Source organism: Octopus sinensis, linkage group LG16 (assembly GCF_006345805.1).
Source record: "Octopus sinensis linkage group LG16, ASM634580v1, whole genome shotgun sequence".
Classification (NCBI taxonomy): Eukaryota; Metazoa; Mollusca; class Cephalopoda; order Octopoda; family Octopodidae; genus Octopus; species Octopus sinensis.
In genome coordinates, this window is record NC_043012.1 from 35,117,740 (window position 1) to 35,141,914 (window position 24,175).

General features: G+C 36.1%; 1 protein-coding gene across 5 annotated transcripts in view; it reads left to right on the top strand.

The window, feature by feature from the left end:
• LOC115220479 (zinc finger protein 474-like) overlaps positions 1-23,765 on the top strand; it is a 105,433-nt gene extending 81,668 nt beyond the window's left edge. For 3 of the 5 annotated variants that reach the window (XM_036509989.1, XM_036509990.1, XM_029790612.2), the window contains exons 5-7: positions 8,320-8,521; positions 9,866-10,056; positions 11,230-11,464. In XM_036509989.1, coding sequence (XP_036365882.1) covers positions 8,320-8,521; positions 9,866-10,017 — 354 coding nt within the window. In that variant the 3' untranslated portion in view covers positions 10,018-10,056; positions 11,230-11,464. Of the gene's footprint in view, positions 1-8,319; positions 8,522-9,865; positions 10,057-11,229; positions 11,465-23,575 lie in introns of those variants that run through there. The other 2 variants (XR_005002494.1, XM_036509991.1) reach the window with 2 other exon arrangements.
• Positions 23,766-24,175: the final 410 nt, after the last annotated feature.

Genomic DNA, 24,175 nt, shown 5'->3' on the forward strand with positions numbered 1-24,175 from the left:
CTTGAATGCAATAGAACTATTCACCATTGCTTCCTCCAGTGATTTCCCCATCCTTAATTGCGTAAATATTATAGAGATAATGCTCCATTAGAGAGAGCTTGAAATTCCAATTTTGTTGCTTGAATATGAAAACTTTCATAGATGAACGACATTGCATCTAATCACTCAGTAGGTTTCGATCGATCGACACATTACTCTTTTGATCTACATTAAGAAGAACTCTATAGATGCTTACAATACAGTCACTGACGCTGCTGAAAGCAGTTTATTGAGTTATGAACTATTTTCCTTTAGGGGAGAGCATAACACTGCACTTCAGTTATAACGGTCTACAAAATGTGTGTATTGTGCCACAATGTTGTCTTTCATATTTCATTGGATTGTTATGTTACAACTGCTGAAGACTTCGTTTTTATTTTGTGTAACATATTAACGTAAATAAACTTCCAGATGCATGCTCATCCCCAGTTAAAGAATTGGGATCAGCAATCTATCAAAACACTCTTGTATAATACATAATAAATAAATAATGAAATTATTATATACAGTGCTTAGGTGCACCACAACTTGTCAAAAGTGCATATAAAGCATATGCAGTAATGTACAAATGTCTGGAAAGCGAACAGTGTATGAGTCAGATACATGCTTGCCTGTGTATGGAGGGGGGAAAGTCAGGTGTAGTGTTGGCGAATCTCAGGAAGCATGGAAGTTTTGAAGGATGCAGTGCTCCGACAACTAACAACTGATTCAGGCAGTTTGTTCCATGTTTCAGCAACTCTCAGCGTGAAAAAATGTTTCCGAAAGTCATGGGAGCTATGCTACTTTCTGACTTAGTAAACATGTCCACGGGTGCTAGACGGGTGGAGTTTGAAAAGGTGCTCAGAGTTATTGTTTGTAAGATGTTGGCCTTTAAGCTTATAATAAGAAATGCTCCTATTCATTGTACATATTTAGAGTTAGATCATCCTTATGAGCATCGTCTTTACAAGCTTAACAAGCTACGCACTTAGTGTACAGGGATGTGTTGTTACTAAAAATACCGTTATCATCATCATCATCATCATCATCATCAACATTTAACGTCCGTTGTCCATGCTGGCATGGGTTGGACAGTTTGACCAGGGATGGTAAGCTGGAAGGCTACACCAGACTGCAGTCTTTGACATTGTTTTCTACGACTGGATGCCCTTCCTAATGCCAACCTCTCCGAGAGTATAGTGGGTGCTTTTATGTGCCACCAGCACAGGTGCCATTTGCGTATCTGCCACGACTGCAATTTTGCTCGGTTTCATGGGTTTCCTTCTCAAACACAACATAATGTCAGAAGTTTCGGTCTTTGCTTCTACGAGGCCCAACGCTCGAAAGGAACTCAGCCACTTTGCCTTCGGGGGGCCCAATGCTTGACAGATGATATATTGTATTCAAAATGATTGCCGTTGATGTCAAACCCCATATCAGCCTTCACCAAATTTACGTATAATCAGAGTCAGTCAAGGCATGGCCACCCACCTTGCGTGGTTACACAGTCTCTTATTTCTAGCAGGCCGAATGACCATGAAGATGTTCTATTTGTGTTTAAAAGAATGTATATAGAGTGGTACATTGATATCTAATGGTATGTAAACTTTGGAATAATAATATATTTTGAAGAAATGAAACACAGCCGACTTATAAGTTAAAGATGCTGGAAAAGTATGTATGTATATCAAAGTATGTATGTATATCAAGAATATATGTTATATGGCATTTGATATTCCTGTCTAAATTGTTCTAATACATGTCATTGGCCATTCTGGGTTATCTCTCTTGTCCCATTTTTGTTTAAACTATGAAAATTACCTAAGCCATAAAAAGGGGGGGTCTACTCTTTTTTGTATAAGTCCAAGTTCCTTGGTTACTGGAGATAAGGACGGTCAACTGGCCTGCTGATGACAGTTATTGGGCCACAAACACACGTCTACGGCTTTCTTCTTATCTCGAAACAATTAACATTTCCGTTTCATTGATGTTGTCATATCAACTTTGGAGAATTTAGAATCTCCAGATTATCTCCCCTTCGCAAGTGGAGCTGATCTAAATTGCCATTTGGTATTTATGATGCAACAGTCAACAATTTATGTTTTATGGTATTTGATATTTCTTACTATCTTTCTTTCTTTCATTCTTTTTCTTTGTGTGTGTGTGTCTCTCTCTCTCTCTCTCTCTCTCTCTCTATATATATATATATATATATATATATATATATATGTGTGTGTGTGTGTGTGTGTTTGTGTGTATATATATATGTATATGTATATATATGTATAAATAAATATATATGTGTATATATATACACATATATATATATATATATATATATATATATATATATATATATATAATTATATAATTAGGGCTTAGTAAAATAAATTACTTTGCCACATACTGAACTTGCTAGAAATAGCAGCCAAAAAAGTTTTTTTGCCATTTCCACTACTTAAAGAAAATTTCTCTCAGATAATGTTTACTCAAAATAACTCACGAAGGTATGGAGGTAAAAACAGAAAAATATCACAAGTACAAAGATTATTTGAGAACGTTAACGTTTCTAGATTAGCCAAATAAACATTATCTGAGTAAACATTATCTGAGAGAAATTTTCTTTAAGTAGTGGAAATGGCAAAAAAAACTTTTTTGGCTGCTATTTCTAGCAAGTTCAGTATGTGGCAAAGTAATTTATGTTACTAAGCCCTAATTATATAATGTAATATTTTGAATTCGCCTTAAATGGTCCTTTTACATACTGAATACTTGGTGAAATTGATTAATAACTAATTAATTTTACCCTCAATTGTTGATATTATAATTCATTTCTCTCTGTCATATTGCCTCGGTTCTCACCGTTAAAATATAATGTTTGCTAGATAACCCACGTGGGTGGAAGGGGAGAGCAGGGAATCTTCGCTTACACATTTTGAATTTGTTGGTACTGGCAGTCTGAACGGGTCATCTGAGGTGATAAGTCGCCAAAGGGTATGTTCTTTCTTTTTAGTGCTTCCAAATCCAAAATAAGAAATGTTGAGCTGACGAAAGAAATGCTGAGTTTATTTGGCTAATCTAGAAACGTTAACGTTCTCAAATAATCTTTGTACTTGTGATATTTTTCTGTTTTTACCTCCATACCTTCGTGAGTTATTTTGAGTAAACATTATCTGAGAGAAATTTTCTTTAAGTAGTGGAAATGGCAAAAAAAACTTTTTTGGCTGCTATTTCTAACAAGTTCAGTATGTGGCAAAGTAATTTATTTTACTAAGCCCTAATTATATAATGTAATATTTTGAATTCGCCTTAAATGGTCCTTTTACATACTGAATACTTGGTGAAATTGATTAATAACTAATTAATTTTACCCTCAATTGTTGATATATATATATATATATATATATACGCGAGAAAGAAGCAACAAGAATGGATAGGTTTTTAGTACGATCGTTTCATACAAGGACAGGTTTTATTAAAAGTTGCAAAGATTACAGCATATAAACGAGTCCCGTACTCATCAGCTAAAATACATGTAAGTTCTCTAGACATCCTAGTGTTTGAGGCTATACTCATGAAGTAATGTAGATAATTAAACAGATTTCTAAAGTTCATTAAAGTTCATAAAGATGATGTACAGTCTTATCACAGAATTTTAAAAAAGTTTTGATAGCATCACAGAGAAGGTGACCTAATCCATATGAATTTCCATAGATATGATGAGGGATTATATACTCACAGAAGACAAATTTATCCATTGTTATTAGCATTACAGAGAGGGTGAATTAATCCTTTGTATATATGCACAGATTCCAATGGTGTAGATGTAAATTTCCAGAGAAATGGAGATGAATTTCATATTCACAGGCGATAAATTTTACAATGGTTGAACACAATGAGGTAGGTACCAATCCTTGTTATATGATTAGGTGTTTGCCATATTAATCACATTACTGCTATTCACAAGAGGCTGTAGCTATTTAACTCTTAAAGGCTGAAGGCTTACTAGATCGGCCAAGAATAGAGAAGGGAATAGAAGAAAAGAGAGAAAATAGAGAAAATAATGGAGGAGGGAGCAAAAAGGGGGGGGGAAAGGGGGACTAAAAGAGAAGAGAAAAGGAAACAGAGAATAAGAAGAAGAAAAAGAAGAAAGAGAAAAGAGAAAGAAATAGGGAAAGAAGGGAAAAAAAGTAAATCTATCCTGGATACTGTTCTACCCCAAATAACCCCTCTTCTCCCCTTAAACCTATGGCTAAGTACCGACGAAGTTCTAAAATGGTTTAACTCTCTAACTAATACTAGTAGTCTGTCCTTTATTCAGTTCGATATTAATAGTTATTACTCTAGCATTCCCCTATCTTACTCAACAAATCACTAATATTTGCCATGAATCGCTCCCTCATAACTAGAGAAGAAATCAATATTGTGCTACTAGCTAGGAAGACATTTATTGAATTTGAAGATAAATTATGGACTAGAGCAGATACACCAAATTTTTTTGATATACCAATGGGTTCCAGTGATTCGGCTGAGGTAACCAACCTAGTAGGCGCATATCTATTAAAATGCATAAGCAAGGATATCCCAGAAATACAGGGGGGTCTATATAGGGATGATGCTCTGTTTGTTATCCCTAGTAATAATAAATCTGTTATAGAAAGGATTAGAAAGAAAATTAATAAGTTCTTTAAGGATTTCAACCTCAGTATAACGTATGAACCGGGCACTAAAATAGCTAATTTCCTAGATATTACCTAGACCTTAACTCCAAGCTACATTACCCATTTAGAAAGGAAGGCGAAGTCACGAATTACGTAAATAATTATCAAATCATCCCCCAAATATAATAGAATCTTTAGTAAGAAATATTTCATTAAGAATTTCAAAATTATCATCCAATAAGGATATATTTAACTCCCATTCTGAGCATTATAATGCGGCGTTAACTAAGGCTGGATACAACCAAAAGATTACATTCGTTGATAGGGAGAACTCACGTATTCCTAATAATGAAGTTATCAGTAATCACGTAAGCAGCAAAAAAGACCAAGCCCGAAATAAAAGTAGAATTAAATTAACGGTAAACGCTAATCTAGAGTACAGGCCCAACATTCAAATAGAAGCATTGACCAGAACATAGGTAACTCGGATAAGATTGAAGTAGATAAACCTAAGATGCACACAAATAGAAAAATAAAAATAATGGTAATAAATACAATAACTCCGGTGAGATGAATAGTAGTAATTCTACGAACCCTAAATTTTATAAAAAAGATATATTATGGCTGAATATTCCTTTCAACTGTGCGATACAATCGGATATACAGAACAAATTCAAAGTGATTCTGGAAAAAAATTTCCCTATCTCTCATAGATATCATAGAATTATTTCTAGGAAAACAGTTAGGATTTCTTATTCAACCCTCCCAAATATGTCCACTTTAATAGCTAAAATTAATAATAACAACATTAAACTAGCCAGGAAAGATAGAAATAAAAATAATAATATCAGAATGAATACCAATAGCAATAACAATAATACTACCAACAATAAAAACAGCAATAGGAACTATCAAAACATAGGTGAAATTAGTAACCACAGATGACTAATAACATTAACATTAATAGTAATAATAACAATGCCGATATTAATAGAAGTAATATTGTTAATAATAGAAATAATAGAAATAAGGCTAATGGAGAAAATAAGGAGAATGAAAATATCAGTGATATCTATAACAATAATATACAGTTGGATAAAAAGACTAACAATAATAATAACATTACGAATAATATAAGAAATCTTGGTAGGACTTTACACCTAAATGATGAAACGGAAGGATCAATAAATAATAAAATACTTTAGATATCAGTACCAACTAAGAAATGATAATCAAAATAATAGGAACCTTAAACATCTACCCAGGAATAATCCAAGGCCTGAAGTTGTTCCTCCTGTGTGTAAGTGTAGAATAAAATCAAAATGCCCGGCACCTGGTCTATGTAGGGAAAATAATGTAATCTATAAATGTACCATATCCACGGAGAATAACAAATATTTTTACATTGGCTGTACAATTAATTTTTTAGCCAGAGTTAGAAATCACATCTCGACTTTTAAATTACGTCATAAAGCTGGTACCACCACACTTTCAAACAAAATCTGGGAACTCAAAAATAATAACAAAAATTATATCCTTAATTGGGAAATAGTTAGGAGAGCAATTCCGTATAAAAATAGTAGGGTTGGTTGTCAACTATGCTCCATGGAGACGTACGAAATTCTAAAGCATAGTAAACATAGAAACCTATTGAATAACCATATCGAACTAGGTCAAGTTTGTGTCCACGCTAAATTGAAGACTTTAAAATATTTTAAATGATTGGAATATTCATAACTAGATAGATAGATATAACTTGATTTCTACTAGTATAGCACTGCTTTAAGTAGATAACTAAGAGTTCTCACATTACAGTTATCTTTATCTTTTTCCTTATATCTGCATCAGTTTTTTGAGAACAGGGAAATGAATAGTACTTATTCGCTACTTAATTGAGGCTTTATTTAATTTCAAACTCACAATTTTTAAATTCTTAATTTTAAATCTTAATTGTAATATTTAATTTTAATTCCTAACTTAATCTAATTTAAATAGCATAACTCTAATAAATTATAATTAGTTACTGTAGCCCCATAATTCTATTTCATAATTAAATAAATAAGGCTATTCCCTCGGTGATAATATGATTATCTTCATTATGATAGACAATCCCCTAACACCTTGTAAATGATCTTATAAGATTTGACCTGTAGTCAGTCAATGTATGAATAATAACGACAACTCCTTAAGACAATAAAATGAATAAATTAAATAAGTAAATTTTTAATGACTTTTTGATAAGATTATACTTAGATTTTCCTAATGTATTTTCTGGTGATTTTAGCATCTGACCCCTTAACCCCTGACTGTGTTATCTCTTTAGATTCTCTTTAAACTCATAGCTGATTTCAACAGCAATAAATTAACGGTTTACTGGTCAAAGAATAATATTCCCTCTAGTTCCTAGATGCCTGTTGATTAAAACCAGACTTACAGTACTAGCTCTTCTGTATAACTAGAACCCTCTTTTTTCTTTTTCTTTTTTTCCCTTCTTTCCCTATTCTTTCTCTTTTCTCTTTCTTCTTTTCTTCTTCTTATTCTCTGTTTCCTTTTCTTTCTCTTTTAGTCCCCCTTTCCCCCCCCCCCTTTTTGCTCCCTCCTCCATTATTTTCTCTATTTTCTCTCTTTTCTTCTATTCCCTTCTCTATTCTTGGCCGATCTAGTAAGCCCTTCAGCCTTTAAGAGTTAAATAGCTACAGCCTCTTGTGAATAGCAGTAATGTGATTAATATGGCAAACACCTAATCATATAACAAGGATTGGTACCTACCTCATTGTGTTCAACCATTGTAAAATTTATCGCCTGTGAATATGAAATTCATCTCCATTTCTCTGGAAATTTACATCTACACCATTGGAATCTGTGCATATATACAAAGGATTAATTCACCCTCTCTGTAATGCTAATAACAATGGATAAATTTGTCTTCTGTGAGTATATAATCCCTCATCATATCTATGGAAATTCATATGGATTAGGTCACCTTCTCTGTGATGCTATCAAAACTTTTTTAAAATTCTGTGATAAGACTGTACATCATCTTTAATGAACTTTAATGAACTTTAGAAATCTGTTTAATTATCTACATTACTTCATGAGTATAGCCTCAAACACTAGGATGTCTAGAGAACTTACATGTATTTTAGCTGATGAGTACGGGACTCGTTTATATGCTGTAATCTTTGCAACTTTTAATAAAACCTGTCCTTGTATGAAACGATCGTACTAAAAACCTATCCATTCTTGTTGCTTCTTTCTCGCTTATAATCACCCCACATTACTGTATTGTTAAATCAGTATAGTTTTTTTTTGGTACATCTAAGTTAGGTACCATATTCAAGTAAATTTTTTTTAAAATTAACTTGAATCTTTATTGCTCTTTGTATTATATATATATATATGAATGATATATATATATATATGAATGATATATATAATATATATATATATATTATATATGAATGATATATATATATATATATATACATACATGCATACATGTATACATACATATAATATATATATATATATATATATATATTATATATATATATATATATATATATATATTATATATATATATATATATATATATATATATACATATAAAACTAATGAATTAAATTTTCTTTTCTTTAAGTTATCTTCGTCTACGATGCCGGCCATTGCCAACAGACCATGTACCATAGTGTGTTATATTTGTGGCCGTGAATTTGGTACCAAATCAATATCGATCCATGAACCCCAATGTCTGAAGAAATGGCACATCGAAAATGACAAATTACCGAAGAAACACAGACGACCAGAGCCCCTGAAGCCTGATAATATTCTTCTCATCCAAAGTAAGACATTTATTATTATTATTGTTATTATTATTATTATTATTATTATTATTATTATTATTATTATTATTATTATTATTATTATTGTTATTATTTTTTTTTCTTTCTTTCTTCAAATTTTCTTCCGTTTCTCGCCGAGTGTTTTCCGTACACCTAGGGCACAGAAGCTCATTGTATGCATTCCCAGATTACACATGCATAATTCACAATTATTATTATTATTATGATTATTATTATTATTATTATTATATTATTATTATTATTATTATTATTATTATTATTATTATTTGTTTGACTTTTGCTTTGTATTTGTACAAGTTGGCTCCAAGTCTCACCCAGAGACCTCAAGAGACAATAAGTTAGAAGTTCATGCTGGTGTTATGCCTAGGGTATCATATATTTGGTTTTACACATAGTATTGTTCTAAAGAATGGCAAATACCCAAAAGAGAGGTAATAGTGCCGATGTTGACAAAGCCCTTACCCATCAATGGTTAGTGTGTTCTGGCTTAAAATCAGAAGCAGAAGGGTTTATCATAGCAGCTCAAGATCAATGCCTACCTACAAGGAACTACCAGGCCAACATATTAAAGAACGGCTGTAGCCCAACATGTAGTGCATGTCAACAACAAAATGAAACCAATGATCATGTTGTCTCTATGTGCAGTCTTCTTGCACCTAGATAGTATCTCAACAGGCATGATAGAGCCGCACAATATATTCACTGGGTAATTTGCAAAAACCTGGACCTTCCCCATGATAAAAACTAACCACCCCCAGTGCTTGAAAATGATCACATCGCACTATCTGGAACTTTACCATTCAAACTGACAGAAAGATAGATGCGAATAGGCTAGACATTATATTGAAAGACTTCAAACAAAAGTCAGGCCTCCTCATTGACGACTGTCTCAATCGACATAAATGTATCTGTCAAGACCGACCCAAAACTGAGCAAGTATAAAGATCTTAAAATAGAAATTGTCAAATTTTGGAACCTCAAGACTAAAACAATACTTGTTGTCATAGGTGCCTTAGGAATGATAACAAAAGGAGCTGATTGCTACCTAACTCAGATACCAGGAAACCCCAAAATGGCAGAAATTCAAGAGATATGTTTTTTTTTAGGAATTCACTAGTACAACACTAAGTACAAAACCAAATATAAGGCATCCTAGGCATAACATCAACATGAACTTCTAACTTGTTGTCTCTTGAGGTCTTTGGGTGAGACTTGGAGCCAACTTGTACAAATGTAAAGCAAAAGTCAAACATGGAATAATAATAATAATAATAATAATAATAATAATAATAATAATATTAATAATAATTCATCTGTTTGTAGGTAGCGGTGGTATGTATGACGTTGATGCAATGAACGAAGCTGCATGGAAGAGTTCTCAAGCAGCATTGGTCCCATGTCGTGTATGCAGTCGTACGTTTCAACCAGATAGACTTATCGTACATGAAAAGAGCTGTCGACCAAAGAAGAGATAAAATAAATGAAAAAGAAAAGCAAACGTATTTTTGTAATTGGTAAGTATTGTAATGGCAAAGATTCTATATTAAATGTGGAGTGAGGAGTACACTCTTTGTGAAATCCTGAAGAGAATTGAAAGAAGCTAGAAAGAGGGGAGTGTGATAGATGAAGTGAGGGACTTAAAGAGAGAGGGAAAGGCAATGCTTAGCAGGATATACATGAATTAGAATGCGAAACTGAAACCCTTTTCGCTATTTAGTTCTGTTCATCTTAGGTCTGAGTTCAAATCCCACCTGGAACAATATTTTCTTTTTATCTCTCCAATGTCGATGTAAGTAAATGCTACAGGGCTACACAGAGACCAATTTACGATACCTCACGATATAAGGCGGCGAGCTGGCAGAATCGTTAGCACGCCGGGCGAAATGCTTTTTGGTATTTCGACTGCCGCTACATTCTGAGTTCAAATTCCGCCGAGGTCGACTTTGCCTTTCATCCCTTCGGGATCGATTAAATAAATACCAGTTTCGACTTAATCCGTTTGTCTGTCCTTGTTTGTCCTCTCTATGTTTAGCCTCTTGTGGGCAATAAAGAAATAAGAATCTACGATACCTACCCTGCAAATTTGTGGACTTGTACTATGTGAGAAGTCATTATGTACGTCCATAAAGGAAGTGCAAAAGTTGGAATTTGGTCGAGATTATAAACGAGATCATGCGCTGTTTATCTTGATATGAGATCACCATGTCGCGCACATATAGTTGTGATGCATGTGCCTAGTGTAATCCTATCAGATGGGTATATCCGTATATTTTACCCCAGTGTCATTTTGACGGCATGCACTGCTCTCTCACTCAATAATAATAATAATAATAATGATAATAATAATAATAATAATATTATAGAAAAATACCTTAGGAATGAGAACCCAGGTTCGAAATTTCCCCAAGACACCTGATGAAGGTTAGAGGGTATATCAGTCGAAACGTTGTGTTAACAACAAACAAGATGAGGACAAATATTCATCAAATGTAAATAATGTAAATAATGTACATAATTGCTCATCTCTTAAGCATAGGTTGTAGAGAGAGCGCATATTTATCCTCTAAACTAAATTTCTTAGTTTTCTAATGCAATCTATTTATTATTATTATTTATCTATTTATCTATTTATGATTTTTGATAATTTTCAAAATATTTTTCAATATGTTTTTTTCTTTTACTTTCAGTTATTGTGAAAATGAATTTGTATATAAACACTCCGACATTAAGCTGGGTTTCTCATGCATCGAACCATCCAGTGTCAAAAGCTCAATATGAATTCTGTGTCAGTACATTGTTTAACATGTTCTCAAATTTTATATCTTCCAGCGGTCATCTTTCTCAGCTGTTCTTCCATTGTTGAAACCACTATTATTTTGTTCCTGAGTTCCCTTCTGGGGAACAAAAAGTATTTTGTTATTATTCAATGGTCCAGTTTTATATTCCCATTTGGGATCTCTTCATAATCAATACTAATTTCCATATTCCAATTCTAATCATAAATGTCACAAAAGGTGTTAGCTTTATCTAAATAATAATAATGATAATGATAACGATGATTATGATGATGATGATGATGATGATAATAATAATAATAATAATAATAATAATAATAATAATAATAATAATAATAATAATAATCAGCAGATGTCAACGTGTCTCTAAAAGAAATGGAGAAACTTTCAAAATACAAAGACCTGGAAATAGAGGTAACTAGAATGTGGAATCTAAAAACAGAAACAATTCCTATCATAGTAGGCGCATTAGGTATGATAAAAAAATATTCAGACAAATACATAACAAAAACGCCAGGACTTACAAACACATATAACATACAGAAAATCGCACTACTAGGCACTGCACACATCCTACGCAGAACACTTTCAATACAGTAGCCATCAGAGCATCACAACAAATCACAGCACATACCCAAGGCACACAGAGCTGCGCTCGGTAGTGAAGTGAAAGCACACTATAAAAATAAAACTACTGAATAATAATAATAATAATAATAATAATAATAATAATAATAATAATAATAATAATAATATTTTTCTTTACTGGCCACAAGCGCAACAAAAACATTTAGGATAAGTCAAAAACAAAGGACAGATTTACATATGCACGTATAAACAAAATAAACAAAAGTAATTAACAAGAGTATTATAATAACAAAATTCCCAAATAGGGGGTAGTACCACCCAACAGTAACAAAAAATCCGACAGATTCTGGATTACCCCAGCTGCCAAGTGCTCCTCTCTTATCAATTCAATCCATTCTTAAAGGTGCAAGCTTAGGGTAGGCCCATTCATCGGAGCCATCATCACCATATTAACCCACGTATCAAGAAATTTTTGGAGAGCAGCGCCTTCCTTTCAAACCTCACCTTGCTTTACAAATGGAACTTAGAAGAGTCGACGGCCGGAGAGGAAAGTATCTGCAGTCAGTAATTTCAGTCTAGTTCACCATACAACATCTCTCACTATAGTCACTAGGCCGAGGAATACTGTTATCCCTTCTCAGCCAAAGGAAGGCAGTGGAGTAATCTTCACAATGGTGTCGGCTGATAGCCAGACCCTTCTTACTCGCACTCCACAAGTCAGTAATGTTAGTACACTACGAGCGCGTGCATCTTGGGCAAGCCCGGTGGACGACACCGCCATGCCTATAGAGTTTATCCTGAAACAGTAATATCTCTCACCACACCCGGCAGCATTGCCGGATCAAGGATTTCTAGAAATTATCCATAGGCCCTTGATCGAAAGTCCTCCGTAACAAAGAAACCAGTTTACTTCCGGCGACGTCCAAAGTCTTCCTTGAATACGTAGTCGCTCTCGCTTATCACTAATCCTATACAGAAACTTATGGTGAAGCTTCCAACGACCACATTGTTCGACTGGCAGAAAACGGCGAGCCTCTGACGATACTTTAGGTGCAACTTTGTCAAAGTGAGTCTAATAAAGGTAACCACACCTACACGTCGCCAAGGAAGCGCAAGAAATGTCGCAACCTCAGACATGTCTGCATCTCATTATCCACTGCATGCTCAGCCCTCAAAGCAGCAGGTGTTGACAGCGAACGGAGTGTCTGTCCACCAGAATCCGTCCCTTCCATAGAAAGTGGAAGAGTTGACACTCCAGTCGGGTCATCAACGGAGCCGAGCATGACACAATAGCCAGGTAGTAGCAGGTGATAGATGCAATGTAGGCGTTCTCCACCCCGCCCTACCGTTCAGGGTGAAATTGGTGACACTGCTCGCCATTTCGAACCAGTTCTTGTCCACCTAGAGATCTGAACCAAATCAGACACCGAATAATGCAACTCGTCAGTAACCCCAGGTAGCATGACTCTCTGGGTGCCGAGCTGTAGGCTCATTGACTGTTCCTGGTTAATTTTTTATGTTAATTTTTTGCTCAGAAAAGTGCCGATCTGTCCGAACATTTTTAAGGTGACAACATGAAATACGTATATCTGTGCCAATCTTTTGGCTACTACCTTGGCCAAAATCTTAAATTCTGCATTTTGCAGTGTTACTGGCCTGAGTTTGTCAAAATCAACTCCCTTGTTCGGGTCCTTTCTCTGTAGCACTACTTACACCTCGTTTCGCGGAATTGGGAAATTTTCCATTCTGCTGCCAGTTGCAGTAGACACCTGCCAAGAGACCGCCGAGTAAGATGGCATACTTGGTGACTTATCACTTGTGCAGCCATCCATCGCTTCCAGTATGTCATCAGCTGTTATCGACCTTTCGCAGAACTTTGCATCTAGTCGTGACCTGCGGTAGGTCATTGAAATAAGTGGTAAGGTCCACTCCATCTCTGACCGCCCTAAACAGTTTAGCTAAATGACACTGGAAAGCTGCACACATCTGCTCGGAACGAAGTACCATGCGCTTTTACTGATCCGTCAAAGACTGAATTGTGGTTTTTGTTGCCACGTTGTGCTTCTGCCTTCCGGAACCATCGAACGGCTTTCGTTCCCTCATACCTTATAGTGTGCACCCTTGTGCCCTGACAGCACAACCTTCGTGGTTAGCATTGAAGACTTGGTCAAGAGTCAATCTTGCCGTCAGCACGTCAGTGGCAAAGCCTTTCCTTGGTACCTCCTCTGGGATACTAACTAGCTTTTCCTCTACTCTATCACTATTTCTTTACTAAACCATATTAATTTTCATCTAAGGTTGAGCTGACCACCATCGGTTATTGACGAATGCCTCTTAACTTCTTCTTAATTTATTCTCTACTTGGCATGCCTGGAAAGACGCTTTCTGTTTCCAATAATCAGGCCCCGGTCTATTCTGCTTGTCAAGGTCGATAGTACAGATAAAAATGTGTGTAGCCGACCACTTTGAATTGTGGACAACCTATACTGTCCCTGTTTGCCCGTGTTCACATTTGGGCATTCGGGTAATCTAGGCACTACCTGTCAAACATTTGGAAACGTATGAACAGGTTTGTGATGCTTTTGCACCCAACTCTCTTATCAGTGAACACCACACAATCCAAACGTGCATCCAAGATATCGTTCCAGTTGTCCATTAACGCTAAAGCATTCTGACGTTCCGAGGAAAATCTCCAGACTCCTAAAGAAATCTGGTTGCCCTGACAAAGTCATAGACAGCCGCTAGTCTGAAGGCGCCCCTTCGTTACATTTCACATCCAGGATAATCAGTTTCCTTCTCGGGCCCAGGAAGATAGACTGCTTCTCGAGATTCAAGGTCTTTCTAAAACAACGCTGTCAATCTGCCTCCCATCCCAGGTCCCTTACAGATGCGTAGATATCAATCATCAAAAATGGACGCTACGGCATGTGTACTTGAACATCCTAGTATCACTTATGACTTGAGATCATTGAGCAGGTGACCCTGATTCCAGATTGACTGATGAACGCGCATTTATGCAACCTACTTTTAAAGCTGTTTTGTTGGTAGAAGGAAAGGACAAAGAAAAACAGGTCATCTAACTTAAAGATGTTTCTTTAGGCAATCGGTTATATAAAAAATCCCTTCACCGTTTAGGGTTTTGCGGGGAGCCTTCGAAGTTGTCTGCTCTTGACCGTGACGCTGGAGTTTCCAATGTCATTTGGAAAACTTGCTCATTTTCTTATATCTGTCTACTGGCAGCCTTACAAATTTCAAGTTCTCTGGGATTTCCTCTGCGCTTTTATTGTAGGCCCTCCCCATTATCCTATGTCTCCCCTTTGTACTGTTGAATGTGGCTGCAATTTGTTGCTGCTTTCGTTCTGATCGTTGTTGGGATTATGCAGACGATAGTTTTTCTCTTGTATTTTCGTTTTGTTATATTTTCTTTTAGTTGCTATGAGTAGAGGTGATGGTGTTGCTGGTGTTTTTGTTATTGTTGTTGCAGATATAGCGTTAAATGGGAGAGATGTGGAGTTGGTGTTGTTTTATGTTTTGTATAACTTCATTAATGTTTTTAACGATTTTTTTACCCTTTCTTTTATGTTCTTTTTTTTCTTTTTCGGTTTACCCTTTCTTGCCCTCTCTCCTCATCAGAAATATGGTCAGGAAGATCCAACGTAGGCGAATGCAAGCGCATGTTTTCTTGTGTGTGTATGTCCGTCCGTTCAGCGCGCAACGGCGCTGTTGGACGGCATGGACTTGCCTCTCCAGGTGCCGAGCTGCATGCCCACCGACTTTTCCACGTTAAGTTTTGCTCCCGTCAACTTTTCATATTCTTCCAATGATGTGTCGATCACCTAAAATACAATTCCAGTCGCCCACTAATGTTCACGAGCGCGATATTCTTAGAGACGCCTCATGACGTCTGAAGACTTCGTTCTTCTTTTACCTATCCAAGTACAAACAGCCACTTGTCTGAAAGCACTATACCGCTATTGATGTGCACGTCTACGACCACCAGTCGTCCTTACCTCTATATCCGTACCTTTCCGATATTGTACTGTCTCATCTCTCAAATTGGACGAGCGAAAGAAGTGTGGATCTCGTTGTCTGTCAGAAGGAGAGCAAGCTAGTTCTTGGAGATCCTATCCCCGTTGATGGTTACCACATCTAGATTTTGTAACCAAATATAATACAACAGTTTTTTCAGCTTCCATACCGACTTCAGACCACGTGAGTTTAGGATCTCATGCTGTTGATACTGTGGAGACTGTTGATATTGTGGATAGTTTTGATGAAATTGTTGACGAGGCGGCTGGTTCATTTGTTTTGCCACGCTCTTTTATTTTAGTGAAATTTCAGCCTGCTAGATGTTCAGACTGCGAATGCATGGCTCATCAACCTTGGCCACATCTCTATTTTCTGCTGAATCTCATGACTCTATTCCCGAGCCTTTTCTTATACATCAATGTTTGCACGAATGTCGCTTTGTTTAGGATGGCACTTCAACTTGATCTCCTTGGATACTTGTTGTTGTTGTGACCTCTGCTTTTTCTTCGACTGTTATTGCTGTTGTTATTGCTACTGTGTATTTTGTTTTAGCTGTGGTCGAGGTATTGATATTATCAAGGCATATCCGCCACCTTTCTTTTCTCTCGCATGGCGCAGAAAGCTCTTATGCATGTGTAGCATTTGCGCTTCCAAGGCATTTCTCACATAACACGCAGTAAAACTAATGCTACTTAATAATAATAATAAGAAGAAACGATAGTACGCCGAGCGAAATGCTTTGTGGTATTTTGTCCACCGCTACATTCTGAGTTCAAATTCCGCCGAGGTCGACATGGCCTTTCATCCTTTCGGGGTCGATAAATTAAGTACCAGTTACGTACTGGGGTCGATGTAATCGACTTAATCCGTTTGTCTGTCCTAGTTTATCCTCTCTGTGGGTAGTAAAGAAATAGGTATTTCGTCTGCCGCCACGTTCTGAGTTCAAATTCCGCCGAGGTCGACTTTGCCTTTCATCCGTTCGGAGTCGATTAAATAAGTACCAATTACTCACTAGGGTCGATGTAACCGACTTAATCGCTTCCCCCAAATTTGAGGGCTTGTAATTCCAGTAGAAAGAATTATTATTATTATTATTTGATGAAAACTCACAGCTTATTTTGCCGGGTATGTTGGAACATGTCAGCTGTCCTCCACAGCCAGAAGACTAAGGTAACACTTGTTTACTCGTCATACTTCAAGAACCCTGCGAAGAATTCTTGCAGTTCCAAGCAATGCTGGTTTTTGTAGGTGTTCTACTGTCACACATTTACCAATCTTTTTCAACCATGTTGGTAGTTGTGTGCTGATACTTCCAAGTGCACCAATTACTATTGATATCACACCTACTCTCCTCATTCACCACAAACTTCGTTATAATAATAATAATAATAATAATAATAATAATAATAATTATTATTATTATTATTATTATTATTATTATTATTATTATTGAGTGAGAGAGCAGTTCATGCCATCAAAGTGACACTGGGGTAAAATATACGAAGCCCAATATACCCATCATGACTACCCGTCCGATAAAGGTACACCAGGCACATGCATCACAACCATATGTGCGCGACATGGTGATCTCATATCAAGATAAACAGCACATGACCTTGCAGGTGGGGCCCAGTTAGAATTTTCTTCATCCTGCTCAAACGGTCCCTGAATAAGGGTTGCTTTAGGATGTTGAACGAAACACCTATGTTTCCAGAGGTGAACCATTCAAACTCCAAAGAATCCCTCTCAACACATGGCCATGATGCTCCCCCACTACTTCTGCTCGTGATCAGAGATGCACATATCGTCAGCCACTAAGGGACATGCTCAACTGGTTAAGGTCAAACAACTGACAAGCAAATCTGTGGTATTGAGCAGAATATTTGCTGTAGCCCATCTTTTATACCAAGACAAAACAATGTACATGATAACACTTCCAATCAGTTAAGATCAGAAGCCATGAGAGCCACTGCCTGGTACTGCATCAGGGCATATTATTATTATTGTTATTATTATTATCATTATTGTTATTATTATTATTATCATTATTGTTATTATTATTATTATTATTATTATTGTTATTATTATTATTATTATTATATTATTATTATTATTATTATTATTATTATTAATATTATTATTATTAAGACTAGTTAGTAGGTACGTTGCAGATGTGGTAAAATGTTACTTTTAAATTATGAATTCAAATCCCTCCAATATTAACTTTCCTTTTCAGCCTGGGTTTATAAAATAAGTACGAAGGTTGGATGAAAGGTGCATAGGCTGACTCTGAAGGAGTGATGCTAGAGCTGTGAAATCTGGCATGCATTAACTTTCCTTATTAATGGTTTCATTGTTTCATTCCAAGTAAACTGACGTTTGACTGTTCAAAGAAGATTTCACAAGTAACTAGTAACGACTTCTCTTGAAAGTGGACACAGTTTGGCATCGTCGTCTCATCAAATACCTGCCGAAAAAGAATTTATCTGTCAACTACTTTCATGCTGATATGGTTGCTATATTAAGAGGTGACGCTCTAGCGTTATCAACAGTGCAAAAGTGAACAGCTGAATTGAAGAGAAAACGAGAGAGTCTTGAAGATCACCCACGGTCTGGACGACGTCCTACAACTACAACCACTGAAGAAATCATTAATCGTATTCACTCCATGGTGGTGAATAACAGGCGATTGACTATAAATCAAAGATCCAGTACTATTAGTGTATCCTGTGAGAATGTTGAGAATATCCTGCACGTTGAATTTGGCACGACGGAGGTTTTTGCTTCCTCATTTTGAGCCAAAAATAAAGAGACTTTCCATACAGTGGAAACACCCTTCCTCACCTACTCCATCTGCAGGGAAAGTGATGGCTCTGGTCTTTGGGATGCAAATGGCATGTGTGTTTATTATTATCGTCAAAAGGGCCACATCATCAATGGAGAGTGCTTCGCCAACTTACTGAGGCAGTTAAGAAACAAGAACAAACGTCCACAAAAACTGACGAAAGGGGTCTTGTTTCATCAGGGCACTGCTCCAGCGCACAAGTCCTTCGTTTCAGTGGCTGCTGTGCGTTACTGTGGCTTTGAACTGGTTTATCACCATTCCTATTCTGATTATCCTCTCTTACCCAACATGAAAAAGCACTTGGCTGGGAACCAGTATTGCAGTGTCATATCTGTTTTTGACCAACAAGAAGAATGCTTTCTCCTCAATAGGATCCACGCACTGCAACACCGAAAGAAATGTGTGGACCGCAAGGAGGACAATGTTGAAATATAAACCGCACTTGATTACATCCCATAAGGGTATCTTGGTCAGCCTATGAACTTATCATCCGACCCTCGTACAAGTCTCGTGTGTTGGGTCCATCCGATCATCTATAAACTATAAGCTTTCCTTAAAATTTGTGGCCTTGTACCAAAGCCAGAAATTATTATTATTGAAGACAACATCGTTGGTTTCATAACTCGCACCATTTCAAGAGCGTTACTCAATTGTTCATTCATTAATGGTTTATGTGTAAGAGCGAATTCTTCACCAGTAGAAATATCAGCCGTAGCAGCTGCAGTAGTAGCAGTGGCAGCAGCAACAACATCTTTCGTATATATTTTATGACTAATTAATAAGTGTTTGTTACTAGTCCTTACATAAAACGTCCCCTTACATAATACATCTCCGCAAGGAAGGACCGCAAGCAAAATGAAAAAAAGAAAATGCTTATTATTTATGAAACAAGTATATACACAAACAGGGTGGTCCAAAATTAGTGCCCCAACTTAAGTTGTTGAAAAAAAATATACATGAAATGTAATGAAAATGAGAAGAAAAAAAGATCATAATGAGGATATGCTCCATCTTGCACAAAGATTTAGGAAAGACGGTATCGAAAATACGGCCAGATGATGTTTTCACACAACGTCAGGTAACGATCACCATTCATCGTCTCTCGTTGAATATGGAAAGCACAGATTCTTGAAGACGATATCGCCTTTGGTGCACCCTGTATATATTACAGATATGCATATACATATGCATGTGTATATATGTATGTATGTATGCATATATTATACATATACATGTGTGTGTATCTGTGTGTGTGTGTGGTGTCTGTGTGTGTGTGTAATGTGATGGATGTTTCTCAGTCCAACAAAAACTTGGGCTGTTCTGCAATTTCTTGCTGAACAACTTTCTTCTCAGATGATTCGTTTATTGTGATCAAGTGTTTGTGCGGCACATAAGTTCCCTTCCTCTATCCAATTGCCCGTACAAGATGCACGATGTGCCATAACGTCAGGTGTCGAAGTGGTCGCAGAACAACGAGATGAAGTGTTTAAGAACACAATGCACCGCTCGGCCTGGGAATCGAAACCATGCTCTTGCGATTCGTGATTCATGTGTGCTACATCCTAACACATACATACCTATGTATGCGTGTGTAACTGTGTGTGCGTATGTGTGCGAGTGTGCGAGTGCGTAAATAAAATTTCAAATCCTTTACATATGCCAGCAATTATCGATGTAGTCGATGGTCGCCTTTATGAAACACCATTTATCATTTCCATAATTGTTCCATATTCTAATAACACATATTTCAAGTATGTATTAGATCTCGAAAATTCGCACATGCACGGAAACGCATATACATACACAAGTGTAAAATATACATATCTATTAAGGCGGCGAGGTGGCAGAAACGTTAGCACGCTGGGCGAAATGTGTAGCCGTATTTCGTCTGCCGTTACATTCTGAGTTCAAATCCGAGGTCGACTTTGCCTTTCATCCTTTCGGGTCGATAAATAAAGTACCAGTTACGCACTGGGGTCGATGTAATCGACTTAATCCTTGTGTCTGTCCTTGTTTGTCCCCTCTATGTTTAGCACCTTGTGGGTAGTAAAGAATATATACACATCTATGTTTATGTTTCATAGAAAAATGCGTGACACGAAGAACGGAATCACTAGGCTAATTAGAGTAGAATGTTTACTTTGGCTGATAAAAGATAACACTGACTTCGAAGTTTCACATGGTCGGTTTTCATTATTAATTGAGAAAAAAATGAAATATTTACATATTAGATACATGTAATCTTTGGTCAATTGAGAAAAGAAAATGGTTGAGTTAGAGAGGAGGAACCATATAATGATTGATTTTAGAATCAATAATGATTGATTTTCGAAAATTCTAATTTAATTAGAATATTAATAGACAGGGTAAATTCGATAGGTTTTAAAACATATCTAAACATATATTAATTACCTTTGTTTAAAGTTTCGTGTGGGTCATACATATATAAATGCTATGTAGTTTTAGTCACTTTAACGATGAAGTTAAAGTGAATATGTACTGTTATTTATCACAAAAATTGTGTAGAATATATTTCAAAGTTGGACAAATTTAGAAGGTTCTCTTGGTACGTTTACTTATTGTTATTCATAAAATAAAATCCTATATACACACACTCACACATGCACACACACACACACACACACACACACACACAAACAAACAAACACGAAGCTGAGGTAAGTTCACGATCAGAACTATTAGTTTGACACTCAGAGAAACGGAAAGAGTAAACTGTTACAAGGTGTCGGACATCGGATATAATTTTCCCTATTTTGATAGGAAATTTATTTAAAGCATTCGTTGTCCTGGATATTCTGTATCTGCCGGATGAAACTAATTGCCAGTGAAGGCTAAGTTAATGGATGTTACATCATATGACTGATTATATAAGTACCTTTTTTTTTAATGTTGATGAAAAGTTTTGCAAAACAAAGTATTCTCTATTTTATATCAGAAAATGAATGATTAGGTTTCATGTTCCAAATATATGTCGACAGCAAAGTGTCGCCTTTATTCCGGTTTTGAATCATATATACGTGTTGATAAACCAAAGTTTAAAAAATCTAACGGTTAATCTGATATATGATTTTGATCAACAGTCAGTGTTAACAACAGCCCATTATACCAATTCTTTGGCTTTTTAATTATCTTTTAGAGAGCATTTGTCATTGTTAACATCACAGGATCTCAACCAGGGTCCAATATGAGCCTTGAATGTGCACAGAAGATTTAGTTGTTAAAATTTATGTGCAGTACATTGGTTATACTTCTACAATATACAAACTATTTTAACATTTTTTCCTGCAATTCTTAATAATATTTAATTCAACAAATAGGAATCAAAGGGATCCATCGATAAAATATGGTCGAGAACCACTGAGTTATACAGTTTCAATTTAAGTTGTCATAGATAGAGGGGTTGCTTTTAATTAAGATTAGTTGAAACTATCTCATGTTGGTATGAACTTGTCTGAAAAGAGATTTCAATGTAAACATGGCGTTTGTAAGTGAAGAAATGCATAAAAGAGTTTGAAAATTACTTCGACTACAAATATCGTTAGCTGTAACTTATACGGTGAATTGTGTCGCACAAATATTTTACAGCTCCTGGTGAAATAATCATGTGAAACATTTTCGATGTATAAACGGCCCTTTTAGTGTATTACATTTCATTTTATTAAGGCGGCGAGCTGGCAGAATCGTTAGCACGCCGGGCGAAATGCGTAGCCGTATTTCGTCTGCCGTTACGTTCTGAGTTCAAATTCCGCCGAGGTCGACTTTGCCTTTCATCCTTTCGGAGTCGATAAATAAATCACCAGTTTCGCACTAGGGTCGATGTAATCGACTTAATCCCTTTGTCTGCCCTTGTTTGTCCCCTCTATGTTTAGCCCCTTGTGGGTAGTAAAGAAATACATATATTTCATTTTATAGCTTGCTATGATACAAAATCTTTTAATTTAAAACGTGAAAGCGTGTGGCTTGGTGATTAGTGTATTTGACTTACAATCGGAAGGTCGTGAGTTCGATTCCCGGCGACGTATTGTGTCCTTGCTCAAGGCACTATATTTCTCGTTGTTCCATTCCCCTCATCCGGTTTAAGGGTCAGCCTGGTCATATTCAGTGCGTTACGCTGAATCTACATGAGAACTACGTTAAGTACGTGCGTGTATGTGGATGTAGTCGAGGTCGAGTTAACCCCTACCCTACCCCTGAAATTGTTGGTATTGTGCCAAAATAAAAATCAATATAAATGCAATACTAGCTCAATGATTTTAGGGTAACATAAATACATAGTAATTGCCTATTATTATGTATATCAATATTGATACACTAATGTTGTTACTGCACAGCTGTGGATATTGTACCGAACACTGTTGTAGCTGCTGCGCTGATATGAAAACATTTTTATTAATAATAATACGGTACTTGTTATGACTTACAGTACTAATATAGTTTCAGTGATACTGTACTGATTGTATGTTGTGAAATCACTTTGTTACAGCATTGATGTATGACTATAATATTTGACTGAATGCAATAACATGGTCACCGTAATGACGTGAACACTGTACTAGCGTGGCTACAGCTCTGATATCATTATTTTATTCTTGTTGAATGCGACGATGGGAGTATTATGCTCTGATGGGGTGAACATAACTAAAGCAGATACGAAATTTAATCCAATTTTGATTTTGCACTAATTTTAATAACATATTTACGTGGGTGTTGCACTAATTTATGATAATTGCACTAATATCTATCTCTACTGTACAGATATGGATTTTGTACTGATGTGCATACTGTATTAATGTGGACACACGACTGTGATTTTACTAACGTGCTGACACTAAGTATTGTTCTGCTCTTGTTATTATTCCACACTGCACTAACGAGGTGAAAACTATATTGCTCTGAATGCTATCCCATTGAGGATATTCATGGAAAAGATATGCCAAACAAATGGGAAAAATGGAATATAATCAAATACAAGATTCAAAAAGACTTCTGGTAGTCGGCGTCGGGAAGAATCAATAACGCAAAATCAAAGATGAGGTGTTAGTTTGATCTGAGGAAAGTTTCAAACAGAAAAAAAGTATCTTTTTGCCGTTGAAAGAGAAAATATTTGTTTTTCTTTTTCCTGTAATTGAGAGATTGTAAATGTTTTGTTCATACAGATTAATTACACTTCGCGGATACCTGAGCAAAATGTTGTCATGTAGTGTCCTGAGGTGAGACTGGCTGACAGAAATGGTTTCTCCTAAGCAATGGCCGAAACGTAAGTGAAAGCGGTTAGATGAAGATGGCTATCGACCACCATTTTTAACTGATGTCAAAATTCTCTTCTAAAAAACAAAGAAGGGTTTTGTACTGGAA